General features: G+C 46.7%; 1 protein-coding gene across 1 annotated transcript in view; it reads right to left on the reverse strand.

Moving 5' to 3' along the window:
* LOC142027958 (immunoglobulin gamma-1 heavy chain-like) overlaps positions 1 to 21,900 on the reverse strand; it is a 108,775-nt gene that overhangs the window by 44,180 nt on the left and 42,695 nt on the right. The window contains exon 5 of the mRNA XM_075022111.1: positions 6,682 to 6,725. Within this exon, the coding sequence (XP_074878212.1) occupies positions 6,682 to 6,725 (44 nt within the window). The remainder of the gene's footprint in view (positions 1 to 6,681; positions 6,726 to 21,900) is intronic.

Consider the following 21,900-nt stretch of genomic DNA (forward strand, 5'->3'; position numbering starts at 1 on the left):
TGCTTCTACTGGACCAGTATAGACCAGTACCAGTACCACCACCCCATAGCTGCTTCTACGGGATGCACACCAGTACCACACCAGTACCGGCACCCCACAGCTGCTTCTAGAGGACTGGTACCAGTACCGGACCAGTACCGGCACCCTATAGCTGGCCTATAGCTGCTTCTATTGGACCAGTACCAGTACTGGACCAGTACCAGCACCCACTGCTGCCCCATAGCTGCTCCTACTGGACCAGTACCAGGTGGTACCACTACCGGACCAGTACCGGCACCCCATAGCTGCCCCACAGCTGCTTCTACTGGACCAGTACCAACTGGACCAGTACTGGACCAGTACCGGCACCCCACAGCTGCCCCACAGCTGCTTCTACTGGACCAGTACCAGCTGGAAACCAGTACTGGACCAGTACCGGCACCCCATGGCTGCCCCATAGCTGCTCTTACTGGACCAGTACCAGCTGGTACCAGTACCGGACCAGTACCAGCACCACATAGTTGCGCCATAGCTGCTTCTACTGGACCAGTACCAACTGGACCAGTACTGGACCAGTACCGGCACCCCACAGCTGCCCCACAGCTGCTTCTACTGGACCAGTACCAGCTGGAAACCAGTACTGGACCAGTACCGGCACCCCATGGCTGCCCCATAGCTGCTCTTACTGGACCAGTACCAGCTGGTACCAGTACCGGACCAGTACCAGCACCACATAGTTGCGCCATAGCTGCTTCTACTGGACCAGTACCAGCACCGGACCAGTACCAGCACCCACGACTGCCCCATAGGTGCTTCTACGGGACCAGTACCAACTGGTACAGTACCGGACCAGTACTGGCACCCCATAGCTGCTTCTAGAGGAGTGGTACCAGTACCGGACCAGTACCAGCACCCCATAGCTGCCCCATAGCTGCTTCTACTGGACCAGTACCAGCACTGGACCAGTACTGGCACCCCATGGCTGCTTCTACAGGACTGGTACCAGTACCGGCACCCCACAGCTGCCCCATAGCTGCTTCTACTGGACCAGTACCAGCTGGAAACCAGTACCGGACCAGTACTGGCACCCCACGGCTGCCCCATAGCTACTGCTACTGGACCAGTACCAACTGGTACCAGTACCGGCACCCCATAGCTGCTTCTACAGGACTGGTACCAGTACCAGCACCCCACAGCTGCCCCATAGCTGCTTCTACTGGACCAGTACCAGCACTGGACCAGTACTGGACCAGTACCGGCACCCCATGGCTGCCCAATAGCTGCTCTTACTGGACCAGTACCAGCTGGTACCAGTACCGGACCAGTACCAGCACCACATAGTTGCGCCATAGCTGCTTCTACTGGACCAGTACCAGCACCTACGACTGCCCCATAGGTGCTTCTACGGGACCAGTACCAACTGGTACAGTACCGGACCAGTACGGGCAGCCCATAGCTGCCCCATAGCTGCTTCTACTGGACCAGTACCAACTGGTACCAGTACTGGACCAGTACCGGCACCCCATAGCTGCCCCACAGCTGCTTCTACTGGACCGGTACCAGCACTGGACCAGTACCGGACCAGTACCGGCACCCACAGCTGCCCCATAGCTGCTTCTACTGGACCAGTACCAGCTGGTACCAGTACTGGACCAGTACCGGCACCCCATAGCTGCCCCATAGCTGCTTCTACTGGACCAGTACCAGCAGGTACCAGTACCGGACCAGTACCGGCACCCACGGCTGCCCCATAGCTGCTCTTACTGGACCAGTACCAGCAGGTACCAGTACCGGACCAGTACCAGCATCCCATAGCTGCCCCATAGCTGCTTCTACTGGACCAGTACCAGGTGGTACCAGTACCGGAACAGTACCAGTACCCACGGCTGCCCCACAGCTGCTTCTACTGGACCAGTATCAACTGGTACCAGTACCGGACCAGTACCGGCACCCCATAGCTGCCCCACAGCTGCTTCTACGGGACCAGTACCAGCACCGGACCAGTACTGGCACCCACGGCTGCCCCATAGCTGCTTCTACTGGACCAGTACCAGCTGGTACCAGTACCAGACCAGTACCAGCACCCCATAGCTGCCCCACAGCTGCTTCTACTGGACCAGTACCAACTGGACCAGTACTGGACCAGTACCGGCACCCCATAGCTGCCCCATAGCTGCTTCTACTGGACCTGTACCAGCAGGTACCAGTACCGGACCAGTACCAGCACCCACGGCTGCCCCATAGCTGCTTCTACTGGACCAGTACCAGGTGGTACCAGTACCGGACCAGTACCGGCACCCCATAGCTGCCCCATAGCTGCTTCTACAGGACCAGTACTAGCTGGTACCAGTACTGGACCAGTACCAGCACCCCACAGCTGCTTCTACTGGACCAGTACCAACTGGAACCAGTACTGGAATAGTACCGGTGCCCCATAGCAGCTTTTACAGGACTGGTACCAGTACCGGACTGGTACCAGTAGCAGACCAGTACCAGCATCCCATAGCTGCTTCTCCAGGACCAGTACTGGACCAGTACGGGACCAGTACCAACTGGAACCAGTACCAGACCAGTACCAGCACTAGGACTGCAGTCACGATCAAGCCAATTAAGGCAATGCCCTTAATTAATGCCATTAATGCCCACAGCTATGCAGTCACTCACCCCTCAACCTCTAATTAATTAACTTGATTATTTGAATTAGTTACCCACCCCTCTAGTCAATCTCTGGTCCCACTCCAAGAGTTTAATTAATTGCCTGGTGGGTAATTATTACTATTATATTATATTATATTATAGATATCAGATATTCTCTATATATTAAATATTATAGAGCTATATTAAACCTTTAAGGCCACATAAAAAATCATGTTATGTGATTAATATAATATAATATAATATAATATATGAAATACCTAGAGCTTTAATCTCTCTCTCCATAGATTAGGCCCCTATATATCTATGAAATACATCTTATATATAATATATATCATAGAATAGGTAGCTATTAAATATATCTTATATATATCATAGATTAGGTGAATCATATGTCTAATATAAATACATCTATTTTAATCTAATATAAAAGATATATATCTTATATATCATAATATTCTATAGAATTGTATCTATATAATATATAATAGATCATATTACATATTATAAGATATATATCTATCTACTGTATATTTTATATTAAATATGACCATAGAAAAGAAATGAGATTAAATATCTCTCTATATTATAAGATATTAAAATATCTATTGCAATATAAAAATGCGCTCTTATATCTACATTATCTTATATTAAATATATTTAATTTATATATTAAAATATAGAGAGATTTTTTAAAACCTTTTTTAAATCTATATTTTAAAATCTTTTTTTTAAAATCTATTTTTTTAAAAAGCTGGGGTTTTTTTAAAAGCTATTTAAAAAAAATCTATTATCATCATCTATGGCAACAAAATTCCTGTTAAGTGCTCAGCTTAAAAAAAGCTAAAATAATAAAGCCCCTTTCAGGGAAATTACTTTGTCCGAAACTGCCTGAATTTGACCCAAAGTTTCTGTTTACCCCCACCACTTGCCAAAAAAAGGTTATTTTTGAGCCCAGACAGGTGCTGTTTTTCAGGCCCGTTTCGCCTGGTTGGGTTTGATTCATTTTTCATGCAAAAAAATCATTAAAAATAAAAAAAGGGGAATTAGGAAAAAAAAACCACCCCACTTCTCCTTTCTTGCTGTTTTCGAAACCAAACCCAGGCTATTTTGGGCAATTCTGGGCTGAAAAATAAACAAGCGCAGCTGCCACCTGCGGGCCAAAAATCAGCCATTTTAGGTGTAAACACCCCCTTCACAAAATAAGAACTTTTAATTTAATTTCTTTATATTTTTTCACCTTTGATACTGCTCTAAAGAGCAAAACAAAGGGCAAAAAAGGTGATTTTTGTGATTTTTATCACCATCCCCGGGCAAATGATTCAACTCTTGGAGCTGCACTGTAACTTAGAGCCCTGAATTTAAATATCTTAATTTTATATATATATATAAAATATATATAAATATATATTTATATATACTATATTATATATGTCTATATTTTCATATTTTTCTAATATATATTTAATGTATTTTAATATATTATATATATTTTATATATTTTTTAGAAGTAATAACATTAAACCTCACAACCTGCACCATAAATCACCCCCAATTTGCCCTAAAAAAACCCTTAAAAAATAAAATCTTGTCCCTATTTTTTGCAAGAAGTGAGTTTTCATCACGGGGGGGGGGAAATCAGATTATTGCATCAATTTAGACTAAATACACCTACAGCATTCTAAAATACTTAATTATCTTTTATAGTTCATTCATAAATGCAATAAAATGCATTTTCCCTATGAAATAATTCCTCTCTGCTCTTGAAAACTCAATTTCTGGCACCTTTCAATTGATTTTTAATTATTTTTTTTTCTAAGAGAACAACTGAGATGCTGGTAAGCCACCTCAAAAAATCACTGTTTTTCTCCCAGCTCCCCAAACCTCACTTTTTTAACCCAAAATGACACATTCCAAGCCTGCCCATTGCATAAGACCAACAGAAATTGCACTGCCAGCAACCCTGATTATCAATAATTAATTAAAAATTAGATTAATGGGGAGATTTTGTGCGGTTATTCGTAAATGGGGAGAAAAAAAATATATAAAAGTCACAATAATGGACCAAAAAGGACAAAAAAAACCCCACTTCAAGTCCCTACTTTAACATTCTCTTAATTAATGATTAAGGAGCCAAATTTTGGGGGAAAAATAATCATTATTTCTGTTTGAATTAATAAATTTCCTATTAATGAAGGAATTAAAAAAAGAAATCTCCTATTTAAGGATTTTAATACAAATTTTTGAGGGTCCTAAAGAAGTCAAACTCCTCTGAAACAGTCCCCAAAAGGTCAAATTAAACCTTTTCTACATAAAAATGGGGTTGGAGTTTGGCTTTGCTAAAAATCCCTAAAACTGCCCTAAAAAGATTATAAAAATAAAGATTTTTTTTTTTAAGCCAAGACTAAGACTCCCCCCAAATCCACCTAAGAGCCCCCAAAATGCCACATCTTAAAGAAAACCTGTGATAAACCCCACAAAAATCAAGAAGATTGACAGAGACCCAAATTCAGGGACTTTAAGCAGCAGATTTAACTCAAAATCCCCCCCCCCCCCCAATGGCTCAAAAAAGGGGGAAATGACCTAAAAATATCATTCTTCAGCCTCAATCTTCACCCACCGCTTGAGGTCGGATCTCGCTAATTTTTTCCAACTAATGAACTCGTCTCCCTGAGCAGTTTAATTAAAAATACGGATTTTTCTACACTTTTTTGCCCCCAAAAAGCTCTCCAAAAAAATGCCACTTTTAGGGCACGGCTTGAAGCCTTGATAATCAAACTGTCTGATTAAAAATATAATAAATAATAAAAATATAATATATAAAAATACTTATAACTTATAATTTGTAATTTCTAAGTTATAATTTATAAATTTTATATAATATATTATATATATAAATATCGCTATATGTCTATTTTTAAATATATATATTTTTAAAGAAGATCCAACAACCAAAAACTTAAAAATAAAAAAAAAACAAACACTAAAAAAATTCAAAGTCCTCCCCATTCTTAACTACCAAATCCTTTTTTTGGCTTATTTTGGCTCTAAAAGTCCTTTTTTTCTCCCCATTTCACCCAAATGAAGCAATTTCTCCCCCAGAAAAAAAATATATTTTTATAATACTATATTCAGGGGAGAAAAAAAAAAAAAAAGTCGCTATTTCTACTCTACCCAAAACCTCCTCAATTAAATAGCGTTCCTTGGAGGGAAATGTCATTTTCCACACCAAAAACCCCATCTCCTGGCACAAAAAATCCAGACTGAGCCCTAAAACCTGCCTCTTTGACCCCAAATTTCATATTTTTTCCAAAAAACACCCTAAAAATGCCAAAATATGGGGCTTTTGACCATTTTTGCCATCAAATTGCCCCCAGATTATACTTTTGGACAAAAAAAGACCCTAAAAATCAAGGGTTTTGCCCACTTCTGCATCAACTTGCCTACAGATTATTTTTTTCCATCAAACCCCCCCTAAAATCATCTTTTTAGCCCAGTTCTGCCATCAAATCATCTGCCGATGACTTTTTTCCCCAAAAAAATTTGACTTTATGACCTATTTTTTGACCATCAAATCACCTCCAAATTAATCCCTCCCCCCCCCCAAAGACCCTAAAATCAACTTTTTTGCCTAAATCTGCCATTAGATCGCCTATGGATTAATTCCCCCCCTAAAAAAAGGCCCTAAAATTGACTTTTTTTGCCCAACTCAGCCACCAAATCACCTCAGGGCGAATTCCCCCCCCCCCAAAAGACCCTCAAAATCAACATTTTGACCCATTTTTGACCATCAAATGGCCACTGGCCAAATCTCCTGCCCTAAAAAATCCCCCCAAAATCGACTTTTTGACCTCAAATCGCCTCCAAATGGACATTTCCCCCCATAAAATGGCCCCAAATCGACATTTTGACCCATCGACTGCCATTTTGCCCCCATTTTGGCCCCAAAAAGGGGGGGTCTCCCGCCCTCAAGCCCCCCCACGGCCAAGATTTGGGGCAAAAAAGACCGAAATTTGTCATGGCGAGATGTTGAGGACGAGGACTTACCGGAGGAGACGGTGACGACGACTCCGCTGCCCCACGCGTCAATACCACCAGCATCACCACGGTGAAGCAAAACCCATGTCCCGCCGTGCAAAAACTCCTCCCCTGGCGATTTTGGGGACTAAAACCCATTTCCAATCAATTTGGGGCATTTTTATCCCATAGGTGCATCCAAGAAATTTTTTTTAAAAAATAATAAATGGATTTTTCATCCTATTTGGGTGCATCCTGCAGACTTAAAGTTGTTTTGGGTTTTTTTTTCCCTCCTCCTCCGGTGCGTTGTGTAGACTCCTACAACAGAAATTTGGATGTCATCGCAAAAATTGGACAAAAAAGGGAGGATAAAAGGGAAAAAAGAAGCCACAAAAGGAAAAAGCATCACCGTATTTGGGGAAAAGGTGGACAGAAAGAAAACCCCATATTTGGGATCACAATGCCCATATAAGGTGGAGAAATGCTCATACTTGAGGCAAAAATGGGCATAAAGGCAAAAAAATCTGAATATTTGGGGCCAAAATGGCCAAAAGAGGCAAAAGGAACCAAATATTTGGGGCAAAAATGGTGACAAAGAGGAAAATACCCTGTATTTGGGATCGCAATGCCTATATAAGGCAGAGAAATGCCCATAATTGGGGCAAAAATGGGCATAAAGGCAAAAGCATCTGAATATTTGGGGCAAAAATGGCCAAAAGAGGCAAAAGGATCCAAATATTTGGGGCAAAACTAGCCAGAAAGGGTAAAAATAACCCCACATTTGGGTGAAAATTGGCTCTAGATGACAAAACATTTCCAGATTGGGGTAAAAATGACCATAAAAAGAAAGCCATTCCCAGATTTGGGGTAAAACTAGGTGTAAAAGCCAAAAGTGTGCTCAGATTTGGGTCAAAACTGGCCCAAAAGGGCCAACATGTGCCCAGGTTTGAGTCAAAACTGGCCAAAAAGGGCCAAAGTATGCACAGATTTGAGATCAAACTGGGCAAAAAGGAACAACACGTGCCCAGATTTGGGTCAAAACTGGCCAAAAAGGGCCAACGCGTGCCCAGATTTGGGTCAAAACTGGCCAAAAAGGGCCAACGCATGCCCAGATTTGGGTCAAAACTGGCCAAAAAAGGCCAACACATGTTGAGATTTTGGTCGAGAAGGTCCAGAACAGCTAAACCATGCCCAGATTTGGTGCAAAATTGGTCCAAAGAGACAAAACATGCCCAGATTTGGGTTGCAACTAGCCCAAAGAGCCAAAGTGTGCCCAGATTTGGGTTGAAAGTGGCCTAAAGAGACAAACCATGCCCAGATTTGGGCCAAAACTGGTCCAAAGAGGCCAAAAATGCCCCAATTTGGGACAAAACTGGCTCGAAGAGGCAAAACATGCCCAGATTTAGGTCAAAATTGGCCAAAAAGGGCCAAAGCATGCCCCAATTTCAGTCAAAAGTGGCCCGAAGAGCTAAACCATGCCCTGATTTGGGTTGAAACTGGCTCAAAGACCCAAAGCATGCACAGATTTGGATCGAGAACGGGCCAAAGGGCCAAATCATGCCCAAATTTATGTCAAAACTGGCCAGAAGAGGCAAAGTGTGCCCCGATGTGAGTCAAAACTGGCACGACGAGCCAAGGTGTGTCCAGATTTGAGGCAAAACTGGCCCAAAGAGGCAAAGCGTGCCCACATTTGGGGCAAAATGGACAAAATAGGGCAAAAGATCCCCAGATTTGATGAAAAAGCAACAATAAAGGGTAAAACATGCCCCGGTTGAGTGCAAAAACGGTGCTAAAAGGAAAGGCATCACCACTTTAAGCAAAAATGAGACTAAAAGGCAAAAGTATTCTCACAGTTGGAACATTATCTAGCCATAAAGGGCGTAAGGTAAGCCTAGCTGGGTACAAAATGGCATTAAAAGGCAAAACCAACCCCAGATTTTCTGCAGAAGTGGCCAAAAAGGGGAAGACGGCACAAGTTGGGGGGGGGCTGGTCCCCTGGGAAAGGGCCACCCCCACCTCCAGGAGCAGAGCTGAGCCCCCAGCAGCATTTTTGTCATCGCCTGCACCACCGTGATAAGCACAAAAACCACCACAAGTACCACCAGCACCCACAGTGACACAGAGGGCTACAAAATCCTCCCACCCAGCCCCCTCCTCTGTGGGGCCGCACACCCGAGGGACCGCAGGCTGAGCTCGTCCTAAATGCACCCAAAAATACCCCTACTAGGGAAAAAACCCACCAGATTTCCTGCAAAACTGAGCACCACGTGCCAAAGCATCCCTGGATTCACTGAAAGGTCCATAAGGAGCAAAAGCATCCTCACTTTTAGGAGAAAAAAATGGCCATAAAAGGAAAAACATCCTTATATTTCTTGAAAATATGTTGGCCACAGAGGGCAAGGCATTCCCTCATTTCAGGCAAGACAGGGAATAAGAAGCAAAACCATCCTCACACCGAGGGAAAAATGACCAGAAACAGAACGAAACCCCCAGCGTTGCTCTCAAAGCAGGCATGTAGGGAAAACATACCCGGATCTCAGGGAAAACTGGCCATAAATAGAAAAACATCCCCAGATTTGACGCCAAAATATCCATTAAAAGGCAAAATGTCCCCACATCACCCGCCAATATGGCCAAAGGTGCAAAACATCCCCAGATTGGGGCTCAAAAAGGCCATGGTAGGCAAAACATCCCCACACTGGCTGCTGAACTTGCTTCTAAAAGAGAAAGCATCCTGATGTTTGGGGCAAAAATGCTCATAAAGGCACAAGCGTCACCATATTTAGGGCCAAAATGGTCCTATCAGGGAAAGCGTGCCCAGACTGGCTGCAGAAATGGCCATAAAGGACAAAAGAATTCTCACATTTTGGGGAAAAGTGCACCTAAGGGGAAAAGCATCCCCAGATTTGGGGCAAAACTGGCCATAAGAGCCAATGTGTGCCCAGATTGGGTCAAAACTGGCCCAACGATCCAAGGCATGCCCACATTTGGGGTAAAAACTGGCCCAAAGAGGAAAACGTGCGCAGACTTGGGTCAAAATTGTCCCCAAGAACTGAAGAGTGCCCAGATTTGCATCAAAACTTGCCCAACGATCGAAAGCGTGCCCTGAGTTGGCGCAAGACTCACCCCAAGAGCCAAAGCGTCCCCAGATTTGGGGCAAAACCGCCCCAAAGAGCCAAAGCGTCCCCAGATTTGGGGCAAAATTGGCCCAACGATCCAAGGCGTGCCCACATTTGGGTTGAAACTGGCCCAAACACCCAATGCGTGCCCCGATTTGGGTCGGAAGTGGTCCAAGGAGCCAAAGCGTGCCCAGATTCAGGTCAAAAGTAGGCTGAAGAAGCAAAGCATGACCAGATTTGGACAAAATTGTCAAAAGAGGGCTAACCATTCCCAGATTTGCTAAAATAATTGACAATAAAGAGCAAACCATGCCCAGATTCAGGACAAAAATGGTCGTAAAAGGAAAATATCCCCTTATGAGGTGCGGAAATAGCCTGAAAGGGAAAAAACGTCTCTGAATTTGCTGCAGAAGTGGCCAGAAAGGGGAAGACGGCACAAGTGGGGGGGGCTGGTCCCCTGGGAAAGGGCCCCCCCCACCTCCAGGAGCAGAGCTGAGCCCCCAGCAGCGTTTTTGTCATCGCCTGCACCACCGTGATAAGCACAAAAACCACCACAAGTACCACCAGCACCCACAGTGACACAGAGGGCTACAAAATCCCCCAGCCCAGCCCCCTCCTCTGCGGGGCCGCACACCCGAGGGACCGCAGGCTGAGCTCCTCCTAAATGCACACAAAAATACCCCTACAAGGGAAAAAACCCACCAGATTTCCTGCAAAACTGAGCATCAAGTGCTAAAGCATCCCTGGATTCACTGAAAGGTCCATAAGGAGCAAAAGCATCCTCACTTTTAGGAGAAAAAACCATCATAAAAGGAAAAATGTTCTCCTATTTGTTGAAAATATGTTGGCCACAGAGGGCAAAGCATTCCCTCATTTCAGGCAAGACAGGCAATAAGAAGCAAAACCATCCTCACACCGAGGGAAAAATGACCAGAAACAGAACGAAACCCCCAGCGTTGCTCTCAAAGCAGGCATGTAGGGAAAACATACCCGGATCTCAGGGAAAACTGGCCATAAATAGAAAAACATCCCCAGATTTGATGCCAAAATATTCATTAAAAGGCAAAATGTCCCCACATCTCCCGCCAATATGGCCAAGGCTGCAAAACATCCCCAGATTGGGGCTCAAAAAGGCCATGGTAGGCAAAACATCCCCACACTGGCTGCTGAACTTGCTTCTAAAAGAGAAAGCATCCTGATATTTGGGGCAAAAATGCTCATAAAGGCACAAGTGTCCCCATATTTAGGGCCAAAATGGTCCTATCAGGGAAAGCGTGCCCAGACTGGCTGCAGAAATGGCCATAAAGGATAAAAGAATTCTCACATTTTGGGGAAAAGTGCACCTAAGGGGAAAAGCATCCCCAGATTTGGGGCAAAACTGGCCATAAGAGGCAAAGGGTGCCCAGACTTGGGTCAAAACTGGCCCAATGATCCAAGGCATGCCCACATTTGGGGTAAAAACTGGCCCAAAGAGACAAAACATGCACAGACTTGGGTCAAAATTGTCCCCAAGAGCCGAAGAGTGCCCAGATTTGCGTCAAAACTTGCCCAACGATCGAAAGCGTGCCCTGAGTTGGCGCAAGACTCACCCCAAGAGCCAAAGCGTCCCCAGATTTGGGGCAAAATTGGCCCAACGATCCAAGGCGTGCCCACATTTGGGTTGAAACTGGCCCAAACACCCAATGCGTGCCCCGATTTGGGTCGGAAGTGGTCCAAGGAGCCAAAGCGTGCCCAGATTCAGGTCGAAAATAGGCTGAAGAAGCAAAGCATGACCAGATTTGGACAAAATTGTCAAAAGAGGGCTAACCATTCCCAGATTTGCTAAAATAATTGACAATAAAGAGCAAACCATGCCCAGATTCAGGACAAAAATGGTCGTAAAAGGAAAATATCCCCTTATAGTAGGTGCGGAAATAGCCTGAAAGGGAAAAAACGTCTCTGAATTTGCTGCAGAAGTGGCCAGAAAGGGGAAGACGGCACAAGTGGGGGGGCTGGTCCCCTGGGAAAGGGCCCCCCCCACCTCCAGGAGCAGAGCTGAGCCCCCAGCAGCGTTTTTGTCATCGCCTGCACCACCGTGATAAGCACAAAAACCACCACAAGTACCACCAGCACCCACAGTGACACAGAGGGCTACAAAATCCTCCCACCCAGCCCCCTCCTCTGCGGGGCCGCACGCCCGAGGGACCGCAGGCTGAGCTCATCCTAAATGCACCCAAAAATACCCCTACAAGGGAAAAAACCCACCAGATTTCCTGCAAAACTGAGCATCAAGTGCTAAAGCATCCCTGGATTCACTGAAAGGTCCATAAGGAGCAAAAGCATCCTCACTTTTAGGAGAAAAAACCATCATAAAAGGAAAAATGTCCTCATATTTGTTGAAAATACGTTGGCCACAGAGGGCAAAGCATTCCCTCATTTCAGGCAAGACAGGGAATAAGAAGCAAAACCATCCTCACACCGAGGGAAAAATGACCAGAAACAGAATGAAACCCCCAGCGTTGCTCTCAAAGCAGGCATGTAGGGAAAACATACCCGGATCTCAGGGAAAACTGGCCATAAATAGAAAAACATCCCCAGATTTGATGCCAAATTATCCATTAAAAGGCAAAACGTCCCCACATCTCCCGCCAATATGGCCAAGGCTGCAAAACATCCCCAGATTGGGGCTCAAAAAGGCCATGGTAGGCAAAACATCCCCACACTGGCTGCTGAACTTGCTTCTAAAAGAGAAAGCATCCTGATGTTTGGGGCAAAAATGCTCATAAAGGCACAAGTGTCCCCATATTTAGGGCCAAAATGGTCCTATCAGGGAAAGCGTGCCCAGACTGGCTGCAGAAATGGCCATAAAGGATAAAAGAATTCTCACATTTTGGGGAAAAGTGCACCTAAGGGGAAAAGCATCCCCAGATTTGGGGCAAAACTGGCCATAAGAGGCAAAGGGTGCCCAGACTTGGGTCAAAACTGGCCCAACGATCCAAGGCATGCCCACATTTGGGGTAAAAACTGGCCCAAAGAGACAAAACATGCACAGACTTGGGTCAAAATTGTCCCCAAGAGCCGAAGCGTGCCCAGATTTGCGTCAAAACTTGCCCAACGATCGAAAGCGTGCCCTGAGTTGGCGCAAGACTCACCCCAAGAGCCAAAGCGTCCCCAGATTTGGGGCAAAATTGGCCCAACGATCCAAGGCGTGCCCACATTTGGGTTGAAACTGGCCCAAACACCCAATGCGTGCCCCGATTTGGGGCGAAACTGCCCAAGGAGCCAAAGCATGTCCAGATTTGGGTTGAGCATGGCCCTAAAAGCCAAAGCATGCCCCAATTTGGGTCAAAACTGGTCCAAAGAGCCAATGCGTGCCCAGATTCAGGTCGAAAGTAGGCTGAAGAGGCAAAGCATGACCAGATTTGGACAAAATTGTCAAAAGAGGGCTAACCATTCCCAGATTTGCTAAAATAATTGACAATAAAGAGCAAACCATGCCCAGATTCAGGACAAAAATGGTCGTAAAAGGAAAATATCCCCTTATGAGGTGCGGAAATAGCCTGAAAGGGAAATACGTCTCTGAATTTGCTGCAGAAGTGGCCAGAAAGGGGAAGACGGCACAAGTGGTGGGGGCTGGTCCCCTGGGAAAGGTCCCCCCCACCTCCAGGAGCAGAGCTGAGCCCCCAGCAGCGTTTTTGTCACCACCTGCACCACTGTGATAAGCACAACAAGCACCACCAGCACCCACGGTGACACAGAGGGCTACAAAATCCTCCCACCCAGCCCCCTCCTCTGCGGGGCCGCACGCCCGAGGGACCGCAGGCTGAGCTCGTCCTAAATGCACCCAAAAATGCCCCTACAAGGGAAAAAACCCACCAGATTTCCTGCAAAACTGGGCATTAAGAGCCGAAGCATCTTCATATCTCATTAAAAATGGCCATAAACCACAATAGAGTCCCACAATCTGTTCCAAAAAGAGCTGCAAAGGGCAAATACGTCCCCACCTTTGCAGCAAAAATGCTCATGAAAAGAAGAGAAATGCTCATATTCGGGGTAAAATTAGCAGTAAAGGGCAAAACATCCCAGGATTTGGAGCAAAAGATGGCCATAAAAGACAGAGAAATGCCACTATTTGGGCTAAAACTGGCAATACAGAGCAAAATCAAGCCCAGATGTGGGGAAATCGTGGCCCTGAACCATAAAACACCCCCATATTTCTGCAAAGGTGGCAATAGAGGGCAAAGTATCTTCATATGAGATCCAAAAATGTCCATAAAGGATAAAAAACATTGTGAGATTTGAGGCACAACTGACTCTAAATAAAGCATCCCCAGATTTGGGGAAAAACCACATAAAGGGCAAAACATTCCCAGATGTGGGGCACCACTGCACATAAAAGGTAAAAAATCCCCAGATTTGGGGCAAAACTGTCTCGAAACAAAAAAAATGTCCTCGGATTTGCAGCAAAACTGCACATAAAGGGCAAAACTTCACCAGATTTGCTGGGGCATCCCTGCTGCCAGACAATTTAACCCCTTCTTGCAGCCGGCCCTCCTTGCCCCATCGTTCCCTCGTCAGGAATGACGACCGCTGAGCAGCCCCGATTAGAATTTCCCCTTCAAATTCCCACCTTTGTGGGGACCACCAATGCAAAAAAGGGAAAAAACACACCCAGACTGGCAGCAAATGTGAAAATAAAGGGTAAAACACGTCCCAGTGTGGGACAAAAATGCTCCTAAGAGGAAAACCGTGCTCACATTTCTTACGGAAAAGGCCAGAAACGGCAAAAGCAGCCCTGGATTTCTGGCAGAGGTGGCCAAAAATGAAAAAACACTCCTATTTTCAGTGCTGCAGTGGCCAAAAAAGGGGAAAAGGGCTTAATCCCAGGGGCTGGAAGAGGAAAGGCCCCCCCCCCCGGGTGCGCACCTGAGATCCCAGCAGCATTTTTGTCACCACCTGCACCACTGTGGTTCTTAATACCATACCAAGTACCATCAGTACCCACGGTGACACAAAGGGCTACAAAATCCTCCCACCCCAGCCCCCTCCTCTGCGGGGACGCACGCCCGAGGGACCACAGGCTGAGCTCATCCTAAATGCACCCAAAAATACCCCTACAAGGGAAAAAAACCACCAGATTTCCTGCAAAACTGAGCATCAAGTGCCAAAGCATCCCTGGATTCACTGAAAGGTCCATAAGGAGCAAAAGCATCCTCACTTTTAGGAGAAAAAACTGTTGCAAAAGGAAAAATGTTCTCCTATTTGTTGAAAATATGTTGGCCACAGAGGGCAAAGCATTCCCTCATTTCAGGCAAGACAGGGAATAAGAAGCAAAACCATCCTCACACCGAGGGAAAAATGGCCAGAAACAGCAAGAAGCCCCCAGGTTGGCTCTCAAAGCAGCCATGTAGGGAAAACATCCCCAGATTTGGGGAAAAAATGGCTGTAAAGCGCAACGCTCCCCAGATTTGCTGCAAAAATCACCCAGGAAGGAAAAAGCATCCCTGCGGTTGGGCACAACTGGGGATAATGGGAAAAGCATCCTCATATTGGGGGTAAAAATGGCATGAAAGATAACAAGTCCCTCAATTGTTTGTGGAACTGGCTCTAAAACCAAAAGTATCCTCACATTTGGGGCAAAAATGGCTCTAAATAAACAAACAAAAAAGCATGGGCATATCTGGGGTAAAACTTTTGCAAAAGGTAAGATGTCCCCAGGATTGGGGCACAACTGGACATAAAAGGCAAACCATCCCGAAATCTGATGCAAAACCAGCCATAGGGGGAAAAACATCCCCATATTGGGACAAAACTGCACAGAAGTGGCAAAACACCCCCATGCATGGGGCAGAAGGCAGCATTAAGTACAAGAAAAAATCCCGTATTTCCTGCAGATAAATGCAGAAAGGCAAAAGCGCCTCCGGTTTGGGGCTCAAAAGGGCATAAAAGGCAAAATATCCCTGGTTTTACTGCAAATACCAACAGAAAGGGACAAAGGTTCTGCATATTGGGGCAAAACAGTCGATAAGAGGCAAAACCTCCCCACGCTGGTTGCAGGCATGGACCTAAAGGCTTAGAGCATCTCATATTGGGGGAAAAGTGGTGATAAAGGGGAAAACAGGCCCAGTTTTAAGTAAAAATGAGAGCAGAGATCCCAGCAGTGTTTTTGTCACCACCTGCACCACTGTGATTATAAGCAGCAGTACCACTACCAGCACCCACGGTGACACAGGGAGGTACAAAAATCCCCCAGCCCAGCCCCCTCCTTGGCAAGGGTGCACGCCCGAGGGACCGCAAATGCTCGCAAAAAGAAGAAAAATGCTCAAATTCAGGGTGAAATCAGCAGTAAAGAGCAAAACATCCCCAGTTTGGGGGCAAAACTGTTTCTAAGTCAAAAAGCATCCTCAGCTTTGGGGCAAAACTGCACCTACAGGGCAAAAAGTCCCCAGATTTGGGGCAGGAACTGCACATATAGGGGAAAATGTCCCCAGATTTGGGGCAGAAAATGCACATAAAGGGCAAAACCAACTCCAGAATTGCTGCAGAAGTGGCCAGAAAATGGAAAAGTGGGCACAACCAGGCAGGGTGCTGGTCCCCACAGATTTGGGCCTAACTAGCTAGATAGGGCAACAATATTCCCAAATTGATGGGATAAATTGTTGTAAAGGGTAAAGCAACCCCAGATGTGTGGTGAAAATGAAGAAAGGGAAAAATATCAACATATTCAGGGGAAAAATGGTCATAGAAGGGAAATCGTGGCCGCATTTGGAGAAAACAGGCCCAAAGAGACATAGCGTGCCAAGATTTGGGACAAAACAGGGCCTAAAAGGCGAAGTGTGCGCACATTTTGGTCAAAACTGGCTCAACAATCCAAAGCATGCCAAGATTTGGGCCAAAAATTGCCCTAAGGGCTAAAGCATACTCAGATTGGGGTCGAGAATGGCCGAAAAGGCCCAAAGCGTGCCCAGATTTGGGTCAAAACAGGCCCAAAGAGCCAAAGCGTGCCCAGATTGGGGGCAAAACTGGCCCAAAGAAGCAAAGCGTGCCCAAATATAGAGCAAAATGGTCAAATTAGGGAAAAACTTCCCCAGATTTGATGAAAAATCAACAATAAAGAGTAAAACATGCCCAGGTTGAGGGCAGAAATGGTGCTAAAAGGAAAGGCATCACCACTTTAAGCAAAAATGAGACTAAAAGGCAAAAGTATTCTCACAGTTGGAACAACTCTGGCCATAAAGGGCATAAGCTGGGCAGAAAACGGTATCAAGAGGCAAAACCAACCCCAGATTTGCTGCAGACGTGGCCAGAAAGGGGAAAAGGGCAAAACCGCAGGGCTGGTCCCCTGGGAAAGGGCCCCCCCGCTCCCGGGCACGGAGCTGAGCTCCCAGCAGTGGTTTTGTCATTGCCTGCACCACCGTGATAAGCACACCAACCATAATAACCACCACAAATATTGCCAGTACCCACGGTGACACAGAGGGCTACAAAATCCTCCCACCCCAGCCCCCTCCTCTGCGGGGCCGCAGGCTCAGCTCATCCTAAATGCACCAAAAAATGCCCCTACAAGGGAAAAAAACCACCAGATTTCCTGCAAAACTGAGCATCAAGTTCAAAAGCATCCCTGGATTCACTGAAAGGTCCATAAGGAGCAAAAGCATCTGCATTTTTAGAAGAAAAAAATGGCCATAAAAGGAAAAATGTCCTCATATTTGTTGAAAATATGTTGGCCACAGAGGGCAAAGCATTCCCTCATTTCAGGCAAGACAGGGAATAAGAAGCAAAACCATCCTCACACCGAGGGAAAAATGACCAGAAACAGAACGAAACCCCCAGCGTTGCTCTCAAAGCAGGCATGTAGGGAAAACATACCCGGATCTCAGGGAAAACTGGCCATAAATAGAAAAACATCCCCAGATTTGATGCCAAAATATTCATTAAAAGGCAAAATGTCCCCACATCTCCCGCCAATATGGCCAAGGCTGCAAAACATCCCCAGATTGGGGCTCAAAAAGGCCATGGTAGGCAAAACATCCCCACACTGGCTGCTGAACTTGCTTCTAAAAGAGAAAGCATCCTGATGTTTGGGGCAAAAATGCTCATAAAGGCACAAGTGTCCCCATATTTAGGGCCAAAATGGTCCTATCAGGGAAAGTGTGCCCAGACTGGCTGCAGAAATGGCCATAAAGGACAAAAGCATTCCCACATTTTGGGAAAAGGTGCACCTAAGGGGAAAAGCATCCCCAGATTTGGGGCAAAACTGGCCATAAGAGGCAACGGGTGCCCAGATTGAGGCAAAACTGGTCAAAAGAGGAAAAGCATGCCTAAGTTTTGCAGCAAAATTGATAATAAAGGGCAAAATGTGCCCAGATTATAGGACAAAAATGGTCATCAAAGGAAAACCTTTGGCATATTTGGTACAAAAATGGCCATAAAGGACAAAACCAGCCCAGGATTTGCTGCAGACATGGCCAAAAAGGGGAAGAGGGCACAAGGTGGGGGGGGCTGCTCCCCTGGGAAAGGGCCCCCCCGCTTCTGGGGATGGAGCTGAGCTCCCAGCACCGTTTTTGTCACCACCTGCACCACCGTGATAAAGATTAGTACCCCAACCAGCACCACTCACGGTGACACAAGGAGGTACAAAAACCCTTGTGCCCAGCCCCCTCCTCTGCAGGACCGCACGCCCGAGGGGCTGCAGGCTCAGCTCATCCCTCCCGCCCCCAAAATACCCCTCATAGGGAAATACAGCCCCAAATCCGGCACCAAAACGGGGCATCAAACACAACAGATCCCCAGATTGGCTGCAGAAATCACCCTAGAAGGAAAAAGCATCCCTGTGGTTGGGCAGAACTGGGGATAATGGGCAAAATCATCCTCGTATCGGGGGTGAAAATGGTCATAAAGGCAAAACGTCCGCAGATTTCCTCCTGAATTAGCCCTATAAGCCTTTAATATCCCCCTAGTTGGGGCAAAAGTGCTCATCAATGAACAAACATCCTCTCTATTTAGGGTAAAAAACACCCTAAAATGAATATTTGCCCTGACTTGCTGCAAAATAGTCCAGAAAAAGGGGAAAAGGTCACGAGCTGCACAAGCAGCCCCAGATTGGGTGCAAAAATAGTCATAAAGGGCAAAAGCATCCGACAGCTTGGGCAATACTGCACCTAAGAGCCAAAGCGTGCACAGATTTGGGTCAAAACTGGCCCAAAGAGACAAAGTATGCCCACGTTTGGGTCAAAACCAGCATAAAGAGCCAAAGCGTGCACAGATTTGGGTCAAAACTGGCCCAAAGAGACAAAGTATGCCCACGTTTGGGTCAAAACGGGCACGAAGAGCCAAAGTGTGCACAGATTTGGGTCGAAACCGGCACAGAGAGCTAAAGCGTGCACAGATTTGGGTCGAAACTGGCCCAAAGAGCCAAAGCGAAGCCAGATTTCAGTTGAAAGTGGGCTAAAGAGGCAAAGCACAACCAGATGTGGGCAAAATTGTCAAAAGAGGGCAAAACATCCCCAGATGCCCTAAAAAAATTGACAATAAAGGGAAAACCATGCCCAGATACACACAAAAAATGGTCGTCAAAGGAAAACATCCCCATAGTAGGTGCGGAAATAGCCTGAAAGGGAAAAATGTCTCTGAATTTGCTGCAGACGTGGCCAGAAAGGGGAAGAGGGCACAAGGGGGGGGGCTGGTCCCCTGGGAAAGGGCCCCCCCCGCTCCTGGGGATGGAGCTGAGCTCCCAGCACCATTTTTGTCACCGCCTGCACCACCGTGATAGACTACCAGCCCAACCAGCACCACTCACGGTGACACAAGGAGGTACAAAAACCCTTGTGCCCAGCCCCCTCCTCTGCAGGACTGCACGCCCAAGGGGCCGCAGGCTCAGCTCATCCCTCCCGCCCCCAAAATACCCCTCAAAGGGAAATACAGCCCCAAATCCAGCACCAAAACGGGGCATCAAGCACAACAGATCCCCAGATTGGCTGCAGAAATCACCCTAGAAGGAAAAAGCATCCCTGTGGTTGGGCAGAACTGGGGATAATGGGAAAAAGCATCCTTGTATCGGGGGTGAAAATGGTCATAAAGGCAAAACGTCCGCAGATTTCCTCCTGAATTAGCCCTATAAGCCCTAAATATCCCCCTAGTTGGGGCAAAAGTGCTCATCAATGAACAAACATCCTCTCTATTTAGGGAAAAAAAATATCCTAAAATGAAAACTTGCCCTGACTTGCTGCAAAAGGGTCCAGAAAAAGGGGAAAAGGTCACGAGCTGCACAAGCAGCCCCAGATTGGGTGCAAAAATAGTCATAAAGGGCAAAAGCATCCGACAGCTTGGGCAATACTGCACCTAAGAGCCAAAGCGTGCACAGATTTGGGTCAAAACTGGCCCAAAGAGACAAAGTATGCCCACATTTCGGTCAAAACCAGCATAAAGAGCCAAAGTGTGCACAGATTTGGGTCAAAACGGGCACAAAGAGCCAAAGCGTGCACAGATTTGGGTCAAAACCGGCACAGAGAGCTGAAGCGTGCACAGATTTGGGTCGAAACTGGCCCAAAGAGCCAAAGCGAAGCCAGATTTCAGTTGAAAGTGGGCTAAAGAGGCAAAGCACAACCAGATGTGGACAAAATTGTCAAAAGAGGGCAAAACATCCCCAGATGCCCTAAAAAAATTGACAATAAAGGGAAAACCATGCCCAGATACACACAAAAAATGGTCGTCAAAGGAAAACATCCCCATAGTAGGTGCGGAAATAGCCTGAAAGGGAAAAATGTCTCTGAATTTGCTGCAGACGTAGCCAGAAAGGGGAAGAGGGCACAAGGGGGGGGGCTGGTCCCCTGGGAAAGGGCCCCCCCCGCTCCTGGGGATGGAGCTGAGCTCCCAGCACCGTTTTTGTCACCACCTGCACCACCGTGAAAAAGAAAATTAGCCCAACCAGCACCACTCACGGTGACACAAGGAGGTACAAAAACCCTTGTGCCCAGCCCCCTCCTCTGCAGGACCGCAAGCCCGAGGGGCCGCAGGCTCAGCTCATCCCTCCCCCCAAAAAAATACCCCTCATAGGGAAATACAGCCCCAAATCCGGCACCAAAACGGGGCATCAAACACAACAGATCCCCAGATTGGCTGCAGAAATCACCCTAGAAGGAAAAAGCATCCCTGTGGTTGGGCAGAACTGGGGATAATGGGCAAAATCATCCTCGTATCGGGGGTGAAAATGGTCATAAAGGCAAAACGTCCGCAGATTTCCTCCTGAATTAGCCCTATAAGCCTTTAATATCCCCCTAGTTGGGGCAAAAGTGCTCATCAATGAACAAACATCCTCTCTATTTAGGGAAAAAAAATATCCTAAAATGAAAACTTACCCTGACTTGCTGCAAAAGGATCCAGGAAAGGGGAAAAGGTCACGAGCTGCACAAGCAGCCCCAGATTGGGTGCAAAAATAGTCATAAAGGGCAAAAGCATCCGACAGCTTGGGCAATACTGCACCTAAGAGCCAAAGCGTGCACAGATTTGGGTCAAAACTGGCCCAAAGAGACAAAGTATGCCCACGTTTGGGTCCAAACGGGCACAAAGAGCCAAAGCGTGCACAGATTTGGGTCGAAACCGGCACAGAGAGCTAAAGCGTGCACAGATTTAGGTCAAAATTGCCCCAAAGAGCCAAAGTGAAGCCAGATTTGGGTTGAAAGTGGGCTAAAGTGGCAAAGCATGACCAGATGTGGACAAAATTGTCAAAAGAGGGCTAACCACCCCCAGATGCCCAATTGAAAATTGACAATGAATGGCAAACCATGCCCAGATCCACATAAAAAATGGTCGTCAAAGGAAAACATCCCCATAGTAGGTGCGGAAATAGCTTGAAAGGGAAAAATGTCTCTGAATTTGCTGCGGACATGACCAGAAAGGGGAAGAGGGCAAAACCGCAGGGCTGGTCCCCTGGGAAAGGGCCCCCCCCGCTTGTGGGCATGGAGCTGAGCTCCCAGCAGCATTTTTGTCACCACCTGCACCACTGTGGTTCTTAATACCATACCAAGTACCACCAGTACCCACGGTGACACAGAGGGCTACAAAATCCTCCCACCCCAGCCCCCTCCTCTGCGGGGCCGCACGCCCGAGGGACCACAGGCTCAGCTCATCCTAAATGCACCCAAAAATGCAC

Source organism: Buteo buteo, unplaced genomic scaffold (genome assembly GCF_964188355.1).
Source record: "Buteo buteo unplaced genomic scaffold, bButBut1.hap1.1 HAP1_SCAFFOLD_98, whole genome shotgun sequence".
NCBI classification, from domain to species: domain Eukaryota; kingdom Metazoa; phylum Chordata; class Aves; order Accipitriformes; family Accipitridae; genus Buteo; species Buteo buteo.